General features: G+C 46.1%; 1 protein-coding gene across 2 annotated transcripts in view; it reads right to left on the bottom strand.

Moving 5' to 3' along the window:
• Positions 1-12,012, bottom strand: part of HNF4A (hepatocyte nuclear factor 4 alpha) — a 68,004-nt gene that overhangs the window by 27,456 nt on the left and 28,536 nt on the right. Inside the window, exon 1 of one of the 2 annotated variants that reach the window (XM_075011912.1) lies at positions 8,442-8,617. The exons of the other annotated variant lie outside the window; for it this stretch is intronic. Within the exon in view, the coding sequence (XP_074868013.1) occupies positions 8,442-8,562 (121 nt within the window). The 5' untranslated portion in view covers positions 8,563-8,617. Of the gene's footprint in view, positions 1-8,441; positions 8,618-12,012 lie in introns of those variants that run through there. 2 annotated transcript variants of the gene reach the window in all.

Raw genomic sequence — 12,012 nt, 5'->3', positions numbered from 1 at the left:
GTTCGCTTTCATGATGATCCCTAGCATGAACAGACGGAGATCCTGAGGCAAGGGAGCCCTTTACCACGTGGCTAGGGTAACCATTCATCCCGTTTTCTCCAGGACAGTTCTGTCTTTCAGTGCCAGGAAGGCATCCCAACTTATGTTAACAAAAGGGCCAATTGTCCCATGTACACGCCCCCCCGCTGAGCTGCCCTTCCCCCTAGTCAGTGCAGCTGTGGTTGCAGATACCAGGTGCTGGCTGGAGAGCGTGTGCAGCACGTACTGACAGGCCAGGTGTGCAGGCAGCAGCAGGAAAGAGAGCTTGGGGCCCTGCCATATGGTAAGGCAGGGTATGTTGGGGTGGGGAGGGGTAAGTGTGTGTCCCCCTACTCACTCCCTGTTTAAGATTTTAAGGGGATCTGGCACCCCTATTTGAAGCAGCCAGGGAGACCCCTGCAGAGAGGTAGCCCCATCCACGCTGCGCTGCAAGGCAACCACCCATGGAGTCAGAAAACCCTTTGTGGGGCAGCCGCTTTCCACAGCTGGGAAGTCACTCCCCAGGGCAGGACTATAACCCCATTCCCATACACCCACCTCCCACTGCATGGGGCAGCTGGGAGCCACACCCGTGGGGCTACAGCCCTGTTCCTGGCTTCCCGTGGCATGTATATGGTCACAGTTGGTAAATGTTAACTTTGCAATGTCATATATATGTCACTGCAAGACAAGAAGAAAGCTTTTGCCTTAGAACCCATGAGCACGCAGCATTCTCCATTATAAACTTCTGCCTAATTCAGTTCAGTTAAAATAGATATTTTTAAATTTTTTTACCTATTATAAAGATGCAGTATGCAGCTATATCTTTAACGGGTGTTCAGTAAATGTTCCTTTAAATGTTTGTACTGCATAGGTCTGCTTGACTTCCATCGAACTCTCTGAAGTCTGAGCAATTCTACCAGGCATTCTGTATTTGGCATTGGGAAATATGGTCACCCTACACATGGGGGGAGCCCCACTGACTTAGATGAGTCACTGCTCCACCCCACCCCCGCAGCTGAATAAAGGTCACACAATCCAGCCTACAAAGAGAAGGATGAGATTGCAGATCTTGGGAGACTTAGAGTTGGGCCTCCTCAAGTCTCTGAGAACATTATACGCTAAGGAACTATCCAGGAATAAGCACAACCCAGGGAATTACAGACCAGCCCCCCTAACTTTAGTACCTGGGAAGATATTGGGGGAAATAAATGATCAGTTTGCAACTACCTACATGGTAATAAGGTGATAGGAAACAGTCAACGTGTTTGTCAAGAACAAATTGTGCCAAACCCAAGACAGTACCCTTTTTCACAGGGTAACGAGGTTTGTGCATGGCGCAGGGTGGGGGAGCAATAGATGTGATATCTTGAGTTTATTAGGAGCTTTGGATACTGTCTTATGAAAATATTACCTTGCCAAACCCACTATAAAGTTAATGCTTAATTGGTTAAAAAACACACTCAGAGCATTTATCAATGGTTCATAGTCAAGCTGGAAGAGCATATCGAGTGGGATTCTGGAGGGAACTCTCCTGTATCCAGGTCTATTCAGTATCATCCTAAATGGTCTGGATAAGAACACAGAGTTTGCAGATGATACTGAGCTGTGAAGAGTTGAAAGCGCTTTGGACAACAGGACTAAAATTCAAAATGATCTTGACAAATTGGAAACTTGTCTGAAATAAACTGATTGAAATTCAGTAAAGAAAAATACTCCACTTAGGAAGAAGCAGTCAAGTACACAAATGCAAAATAGGAAATGACTTCTTAGGAAAGGGTATCACAGAAAAAAGGAGCTGGGAGCTTATAGTGAATCACAAAGTAAATATGAGTTAACAATGTAATACTTTTTTTTGCAACAGCATTAGGAATGTTGTAAGCCAGACACAAGAAGTAATTCTTCCATTCTATTCAGCACCGTTAAAGTCTCAACTGCAGTAGTACTGTGTTGGGTTCTGCTCAAGACACTTTCTGAAAGGTGCAGACAAATTGGAAAAAATCCAGAGAAGAAAAACAAAAAATTACTAAAGATCTAGAACCCATAACCTATAAGGAAAGTTTGTGAAAAAATGGGGTTATTTAGTCTGAAGAGAAGACTGAGGGGTTTTGGGGAGGGACATGCTTGTTATGAAGAGGAGGATGATCAATTGTTAATCATATCCGCTGCAAGACAAGACATAATGGGCTTAAACTGTAGTGAGGAAGACAGGTTGGATATTAGGGATTGCTAAGAACTGGAAACAATTACCTAGGTAAGCCATGGAATCTCCTTCATTGGAGGCTGTTGTGAATAGGTTAGAAATATATCTGTCAGGGCTGGTCTACGTAATACTGTGTCATGCCTCAGTTCAGGGGACTGGATTAGATGACCTATCAAGATCTCTCCCATTTCCAAGATTTCTATGGTATTATCTCCCACAAGGGCCTTTGCATAAATATTTATTGGGAAGGGTGGCAAGACAGAACCCTGAAGAGGGGCACTCACAAGGCTCCTGGAGTAGAATGAGCATTTGCACAGCACAGAGAAAGGAAATAACTCCCTCCCCCAAGTCTATTCAAGGAGCCATCCAAACCTCAAAGCAGATGGTAACCCAGTAGCTCCGACTGACAACTCTGCACAGACACCTCCATGAACCATGTATCAGCACAGACACCTTCGCCTCTCCAAGGGATATTCTAGATGGAAATTAGTTACTGATTCCAGGTGACCATAGAAACAGAGCAATGACTCTGCTGGTCTTCTGATTTCTACTGGTCTCACGACCGTTCTGCAACTGACCCTGACAGAGGCCAGTAGAATTTAGGAGTGACCACAAGAAAAGCTACCAGAAGGGTTCTAATGGAGGCTCCCAGAATTTCTTTCAGGGTACTAGAAGGAGACCATCAACAATCCATGGTTATACAGTATCCAACCCAAACCCAGCTCTGAAACTCAAAGTAAAAATTCAGGAGGTACAAGCTAAAAGTGAACTGGAATTCCCTCCACCACCAAAAAAAAGGGTTTGAATGAACCTCCACCTTGCACGCTATAGACCCTTGATCTTGTGGGGTCCAGGAGGCAAACCCACATGTGGACTAACTCCATCGGCTTACACAGAAAGTGGCTCTCAGCCCCTAATCCCCCACAATAAATCTCTCCAGTCTGAGAGGAAGAAGCTCATTCTAACCACTATTCTGGCTTCCTACCCACAATTTCCTTTCCTGTTGAGAAGGGATGTATAGACCTCACCCAGGCTCTGGCAGGGAGGGGGTTAACACTCTCACAGTATAGGCCACAGCTGCCGGGGGCAGAAAGTCTTGGGGAAGCAAGGCTGGGCACAGCTTTGGTGAATTAGGCCTTTCACCATCATGTGATAAAAGGGCTATGCACAGAGGGCTTGGGACAGGCAGTGGGAGCCAGAATATGGCTGGGCTGGGCTGGGCTGGGCTGGGCTGGGCTGCAGGCAAAGCTGTTCCTGCAGAGTTCATTTAGATGCTAGGCTGAAGGAGCTTTGTGAACCTTTGCTTTGTCTAAAGCCCTGATAGTAGGAAGTTTCTTTTGTTTGCTGGTGTGTTTAACCAGGCTCCAAGGAGGCTAGAGAATTGGACTCAGACAGCCTAGCAAATTGTTCCCCTAGCCCACTGCATAGATGCACGGGACCAAAATGCCCAACAATACATCTCCTTGCTGCCCAGTGTGTGGGGATGTTGTCCTGCTCTGAGGTGGGCTATGAATTCAAAGCACTGGAGTTTTACTAATGCTCTTCCCCAAAAGACACTCTTATTCTGCTACTTGGGGACCTTTTCCTGCTTTGGCTTGTGTTCCACTGGAAGCTGTACAAACTCAGATGAAGACTATCTCAGAACAAGGAGTGTCTGCATGGGGGGAGTTATACTTGTGTAACCGGCTTGGTTTTATAACTCTATAGCTCTGCCAATATAATTGGGCAAACCTCCCATGTAGACAAGTCCTAAGGCTTTGGGTCTGCGCCATCCATGCATGGTGGCTGAAGCAGGGTGGGAGGGGGGAATTTCTAAGTGCCTGCTTTTAGGGTTCTGAAACGTTGCACAGTCCAGCAGGCTGTGCTTACCTCTTGCCAGGACCAAGTGTCCCGCACTGACCTTACACAGGGCAGAGCCAATTACACCCTTCCTCATCTCTAGTAGGGAAAGGGGATTGTATGGCCCAGGAGCATGTCCCCTAGGTCAAGGTATAGAATCCTGCACTGCCCCATTAATGATGAGTAATTTGGGGCTGGTTATGATTTCTGCTCATGTGAGGATTTTATTTACACCCCCTTTCTGTCCTCCCCCACGGCCTTTGTGTCTGCTACAGGCTCCCATCTCTGATTATAATTCCAAATCACTCTCCTGGCTCTTGATGTCATTCATGGATGGTCTTCTTCTCCCAGCTCCTAGCCACATGTCCTCACACATTCTGTTCTTCTGGGCTTAGTTTCCTCTCCGACACACTCTGGATTTTTAGGGGACACTTTCACAGTTGTGCTGCCCCATCAGGTACCTTTCCCCACCCAAAGGGAGTCACTTGCACTTTCCCATCTCGTCAGCTTTTGGCTAGTAGCCCCTGGGATGTTTTGCAGGAAGGCGGTTGCCTACAAACATGCTGCCTCTTGGTGTGACAGCTCACAGGGTCGCAGTGGTGAAATTATCTCAGAAAAAATGAGTATATGTCACTTTCCTTTAAACATATATAACATAAAGCAAAGATATGGCAACAGCGACCAATACCATCAGAGAGCTCTGCATGCACCTCATTATTTATTATCACAAAATCATTGGGCTGGAAGGGACCTCAGGAGGTCATCTAATCCAGCCCCCTGCTTCAAGCAGGATCAGCTCCCACTAAGTCATCACAGCCAGGACCTTGTCCAGCCGGGACTTAAAAACCTGGAGGGATGGAGAATCCACCACCTCTCTAGGCAACGCATTCCAATGCTTCACCACCCTCCTGGTGAAGTAGTTTTTTTCTAATATCTAACCTACACCTCTCCTTCTTCAACTTCAGACCATTACTCCTTGTTCTGCCATCTGACACCACTGAGAACAATTTCTCACTCCCCTCTCTAGAGCTCCCCTTCAGTAAGTTGAAGGCTGCTATTAAATCACCTCCGTCTTCTCTTCTGTAAACTAAATAAGCCCAAATCCCCCAGCCTATCCTCACAGGTCTTGTGCTCCAGCCCCTTAATCATTTTTGTTGCCCTCTGCTGATCCTGCTCCAGCAAATCCACATCCTTTTTATACTGGGGGTCTCAAAACTGGACACAATATTCAAGATGTGGCCTTACCAGTGTCGAATAGAGGGGAATAACTACTTCTCTAGATCTGCTCGAAATGCTCCTCCTAATGCACCCTAGTATGCCCGTCTTGGCTACAAGGGCACACTGTTTACTCATATCCAGCCTTTCATCCACCATAACCCCTAGGTCCCTTTCCATTGTACTGCTGCTGAGCCAGTCAGCCCCCAGCCTATAACAATGCTTAGGATTCTTCCACCCCAGGTGGAAGACTCTACACCTCTCCTTGTTGAACTGCATCAGATTTCTTTTGGCCCAGTCCTCCAGTTTATCCGGGTCACAAATGAAAGGCATGAAAGTAAGTCCCAAGAGATTCCAGTCAGGGTTCAGACTCCCTTTGTGCTGCACCTGCATGTACACATAACAAAAACACAATCCTGACCCCCAAAAGTTTAGTCTACAGGTCTTCTGTCCTTATTGTCTGGAAAGGGAAACAGACTTGTTTGCTGACAGGTAATTTTCAAGCTATTATTATTTGCATGGTATCAAAAACTTAAATGACTGTCCTACCTCCCTGGCTGTCTCAACAATGCCTGTTTTACAAGGATTAGTTAGAGGTTAGGATAACCAACATGAAATGGCTAGTTCCCTTTTAAAACCAGGGAGTTAATAAAACTGAAAATGATCTTATACTTGTATAGTAATTTTTATCTTGGCCAATCCCAAAGCATGTTCCAAAACTAGAGACACCAAAACCATTAAAGGCATGAACTCCATCCACCACTGAAATGCAGCCTCCTCTGGAATGGAACATAACGTCTGTTTAACAGCACAAAACAACACTCACAGCAATTTTGGGCTACAAATGTAGAATTGTGTCCAATGCCAAGGAAAGAAGGCAGAAAGGGTGGGTTATTTAGATAGGCAGATTGTGGTTACCTGAGAGGGAATTTTACCAGAATGCTGAGTTAACTCTCACCTCTCCATCCTTTTTAAAGATCTACAGCAGTAGTTCTGAGCAAATACACAGAGATCTTCTGAGGTAAATCAACTCATCTGGATATTTGCCTAGTTTTACAGCAGGCGACATAAAAAGCACTAGTGAATTCAGTACAAATTAAACTTTCATACTGACAATGACTTGTTTACACTCCTCAGTGTAAGTACAGCATTTCTAGTCTAACTTCTTTTATTATACGGCAAAAATGAGAAAGGAAGTAATTTTTCAGTCATAGTGTGCTGTGACACTTGTGTGTTTTTATGTCTGATTTTGTAATTAAGTAGTTTTTAAGTGAGGTGAACTCAGGGGTGAGAGGTACCCCATCTCCTGAGAGGGGTACAGCAAGGGGGAAAAGGTTGAGACCCACTGATGGAGACTATTGCTAAAATTTTCTCCATTATAGCTCACAAGCCCCCAGATATCCCAGATTGGGAAAGAAGCTGGTCAGATGAATTGCTTGGGTTACTAGTAGACGCTTTCTAGGGCGTATTCCCCACTGTGCCTGAACACACGTCTTAGAAAAGTCATAGGAAATGAAACTGGCTCTTTCCTCCTCGCCCCGTGGGCTCTGTTGAGAGATGCTCAGCTTTGCTACAGCTTATAAAGCTCCTGTAGAATTTGTCAGCCCACTCTGTTAAAATATGTTTAAACAAACCTGGTACAGAGAGTGCCGCCTCTGGCCCTACAAAGATTCAACAGGCTTTCTGTGCCTTAGAGGTGGGGATGACTGCCCACAGATGACAGGTAACAGATAGTGGTGTTAGTCTGTACTCCAACAAAATAAAACAGCAGAAATGTAGCACTTTGGGTTCACTACATCAGTGGGACAGGACAAGGACCCTGGAAGGGGCTTTAAGCTTAGTAGTAAAGATTGGGCCCAGCTGCAAGAATAAACACTGGGACAAAGTCAGCAAGTTCCACACATCTCAAGGAGATGGAGTGTGATGGAAGCTCACTTTCTGTGCATGCCATAGCCCTGAAACTCGGCAAGCCAAATTGCTCAGGCTGTTAAGGTGCACGTGTGGGACCAAGAGGGGTGACAGCAGAGTAGGGACGCTTTGGGGCTGTGGAGTTAATTTTCATACACAAGCTATTATGGTGTTTCTCTCTCTCCCTCACCCATTCTCCTCCAGCCAGCCTCTGGGCAGAGGCTGGGGATCTAATAAGTCAGTCCCACCGCTAGCTGTCTGATTTGCTGATGTAGCATTCTTAGCTCAGGTATATGGCACAGCATCAGAGAGGGGAGCCCTAAAATATAGATGTGTGTGTGTGTGTGTGTGTGTGTATATCTATATACATAGAGATAGAGAGAGAGAGAGAGTCCGTTCTGGTATGGCTATGATCTGTACAAGTGGGTCTGTCCCACGAAATCTCTTCACCTAATAAATGTGAAGTGAACCTTTAAAGTGCTACATGACTGCTTGTTTCTTTCGATAGAATGCAGCCTAACATGGCCATCTCTCCATCGCTATTTCCAACTGAAGGACCCAGCCTTCCTCTCTGAGCCCCATATGGGTTTCAGTGCCATCTGGCAGGGTTCAAACTAGCCCGGTCAGTCTGTGGTAAAGAGAAACGTTGTGCCACCAGTGTCCACGAAACATGACCACAATGCAGAACTTTATAACGAGGATATCTGCCACTCCCCATCCCCCTTGGCCCACTCTACAGCGTCTCTCTGTGCGGAGCTATCACTCTAAGCCCGGTTACAATGTGTGTGATGTGAGGCACTGAAACCTGCTGGGGCATTCATTCTATTTCATTCCTCAGGGAGCTGCTCTCTGTCCAGGTTCACTAACCCCACTTTGGACTTCATGGTTCTGCAGTTTTCTTTCCTTTGGGGTAGGGGCTTGTGGGTGACACTGGCTGTCAGCATAGGCTCCCAGCCTCTCTGCTGGGGCCAGATGTTGAGCGGGAACATTCTCTTCTAGTCGGGTTCTTATCTACACCCACCACCATGGTATCTGAGCTAATGTTGTTCAGTCAGTTCCAGGGCAGCAGTCGTCCAAGAGAAACGCTCCTCTCCAGATGCAGGAAAAGTCTCCCTGTGACTTGGTGCTTCAGTTCCCACTGTCCCTCCGCCCCAGTTATATGCCTGTTGCCAGCTGACCTGTGCTCCCAAAGGCACCGTCTGGTTCCTCCACCACTCCCACCATTGTCTGGCGAAAGCAAACCCAGATGCAGACTTACCGTTGCCCATGGCCAGCACCTGCATGTTCTCGAACTCCAGAGTGGTGTAAGCAGGGTCCAGAGCTGCGCTATAATCTGCCATCTCCATGTCTATTAGGGCTTTGGAGAGACGCATTATCATCAGCAAACACGGGCCAGATTGCAGCGATTCCCTCGTCGGAGGTTATTGGCCTCTCAGCCGCCCGCTGCCTTCACTGCGTCCCCTATCTGTTGTCTTTTATTTCAGATATTTCTCTGAAAGGATTTGCTGAGCTTCAAGGCCTGTCCTCCCCAGAAGGGTGGAGGCAGGAGGCCGGGGGTTAATCTTTAATCATCTCACCCACTGGTGAATGCTAAGGTGGATTTTTTTTTTTTTTTTGGTGGGGCAGAAGCAGTTTCGTTGATTGCTTATTATCAACTCTACATGCACTTTGCTGATTCCAGCTCCCGGGCACATGCCAGGGTGGCAGCACTTACTGAGAAGTGCATTCTGCATGAGTGTAGCGCATTCACTAGGCTATTGATCTTGTGGCTTAATTGTTATTATTGGTCTTAATTTTAGCTGAAGGGGAAGAACTTGGAAAAACCCTGCCTGGAGAATAAAGTTCTTGTCCTGTTTCCTCCCCTTCCATATGCTCTGGCTTTCTCTCCATCTAGTTTCCCATATCCTTTTCTTTCTTTCTCTGTTTCTTAGAAGGTCACTGTAACCAGAATCCCAATTAACACAGGATATACAAAAGGGGACTTTCATTTTACTTCCCTACAAACCAAGTTTTACAGGGCCAGAGCTCACTAAGAACACTTCTCACTCCACAGCCTTTCCCAACAACTTTCAGGGGTAGATTTTCAGAAGAGCCAGACACACAAGGGTACCTGTCAAATGTGAGCACAAGTGTGACTGTGGATGCATTGTGAGTGCATGGTTAGGCACAAAAGTGTACTGACTTTCTTTTTTTTCTTTTTTTTGGCACCCAAAGTTTTTGAAAAATCTATTTGTAATCTATCTTGAAAAATCGGATTTGATTTTCAAGGGCCAATCTGAAAAATCTGCCTCTGTATTTGCATTTTAAAAATCCCACTAGACATCTTATGATGCAGCAGAACTTTATTCTTCAGGTGCCTTTCTGATATATAATAGCACACAACACATGCAATAGAGTTAAGCCCTCATCCAAAGCCCATGGAAATCAGCAGGAGATTTTCTACTAACTTCCATGGGCTTTGGATCAGACCTCCAGATAATACAGGGCAGTAAGAATGCACGTTACAAATGTCAGACAATAGAGGTGCACTTTTTCTGACTTGTTCCTGGCTTCATCTGTTGTCTGGGGGGGCTCTATGAGATGCCAGTTTATCCAGTGTGGTGATCACTGGTTTGCATAATCTACTGTAATTTCCACTGCACAACACCACAAGATCAACGAGCATAAATCAATTTTTCGCTTACCAGCATTGATTGAATTGCACAGTAATTAACGATTAGCGTCAGCTCTTTCTGTAATCAAAACATCCCAATTTATTTATCAAACAATGCTGGGTGATTTAGTTGACATACTGTGAGTTAATGGCCCTGAAATAGTTTTAATCACTCTTCACAGGCATGCAGGACAGACAGGGCCATATTGGAGCCAAAAGCCTTTACTGACATGAATGGCTTCTATATCACAGCTCAACACTGAAAACATGCCATTGGCCTGTGTCATTGGACCTATGAATGGAACACCATGGTAATATTCTGAGCATGGTGCTTTGGGAACAACTCAGAAAGCAAAGTCTGTGTCCCAAGATGTTTAGTCTATATACAAAGCATAGACACCATCTCCACCCCAAAGTTACCACTGCGTGTTCCACACCAGCAATGAGTAACCTAGGCTAGTGAGTGGGCCACGTGAGTAGCCCTCCTTCATCTGAGTGGGCCCTGAGATTGTCATAACCAAGATGGTCTCTCGGGATAGGGTGGTTTTGCTAACTGCACTTGTGTACTTAGAATTCATGGGATATGCTGGTTGAACCGTAGCAGCGATTTGATTGGATGCAAAGGGCACGCATGGCACTCACATCAATGATGTGTGCAATCAGCGGGGACCTCATTCCACGTGCCCTTATTTTACATGAGGGTCACTTTGGCAATATTGCTCCGAGAAAAAAGTATGCAGAGGGAAATCAGCAGAATCTGGCAACCCTGCACGTGGGCATCAGTAAACAAAGTGTCCTACCGGCCACACACAGAACCCCAAGGATCTGCAGGTTGCCCACCACTGCTTCTTAGGCTATCTTGATTGCTGGAGGTATGGGAAAGTCCTACAGTCCTTTCCCGGGACTGATGTTTAATGTTCCTTTCCTGCAGTGGGAGCAGGATGACGGTTAAACAAACAAAGGAACCCCCTCTGTACTCACGTGGCTGGTCTATCACTTCCCCTTCAGCAAGCAGGATTCTGAGCCAAGACTTCATTTGTTTGAAACAATGTGTGTGAGGTGGGGGTGGTAGAATACAGCCCCTAACAACCTCGTTCCTGGGACCTCAGTCCCAATCCAGGCTTGGCCAGAGTGATCCCTTTGATTAGATAAATGCTGCAGACACTAAGTCAAATATGTGCAGGGTTTGCCATCGTGTCTAGTAAAATACCATAAAAGCATGGCCCATGTTGCTCAGTTCAGCAAAACAAGTCTTTGTTCAACGAGGCTGCTGACTAAATCAGAAGGTCTGGCGGATGTAGGTCAGGGAGAATTCAGAATGCTAGGACTAGAAAACAAAGAGCTGTATGTGACAGGGGAGCGGGCAGAGGGTGTTATGGGGAATTAGATGGCAAAGGAGTCTGGGAACTATCAACAGGACATAGAAGCCTTTCACCTCTAGGTCAGTGGTGACAGCAATCCACTGCTCCTGGTGTTTTCAGCTCAGTTCCTAGTGTACAAGGCGAGATCCTCAAAGACACCAAACTTCCATATCACAAAACCCTTGTAGCAGCAGAGTGGTCAAACCCTGACTGGGATGAGGAGACAATACACTTCCTGCACCCTCCAGCATGGTGAGACCAAAGCAGGGATTGGATACTCTATTGGGAATGTTTAATTTTGCTCCCATCAACAAGAAACTATCCTACTTGTTAGTCACGTTACCTGAGTTCCAGGCTAGTACCAGAGGGTTCTCCTCTCCCTCAGAAATTGACAGCATCTCTCTTGGGAGTTTAGAAGAGACTCCATTGACAAATCAGTGGTAAATTGGCCCTTGTGTGATGGCATCTTTGAATGACACACAGACACGTCTGGGACTAAGCACTTCAAAAAACACCAGGGAATGGGAGGCCGGAGAAGGCACTCCTTAAAACATCCTTACTGGGCAGATCTTCTCCGTCTCCTCAGGCTGATTTGATTTTTTTGTCCCACTTGGCAGATGTGTCCCTTTTAGTATCAGTCAGAGGGACAAATTCTGGTCTCACCAGTAAAAATCCAGAGGAAATCCATGACTTCAGAGAAGTCAACCCTTACTGGGGCTGACCCTATGCCCTTTTAAGTCAAAAGAAATAGTCTCCTAAACTTCAGTGGGTCAAGGATCAGGCCCATTGACACCAGTGCAGCTGGCCCAGTTTTA

This window comes from Carettochelys insculpta, chromosome 17, assembly GCF_033958435.1.
Source record: "Carettochelys insculpta isolate YL-2023 chromosome 17, ASM3395843v1, whole genome shotgun sequence".
In the NCBI taxonomy this organism is placed as follows: Eukaryota; Metazoa; Chordata; order Testudines; family Carettochelyidae; genus Carettochelys; species Carettochelys insculpta.
This window is presented reverse-complemented; position numbering and strand designations above follow the sequence as displayed.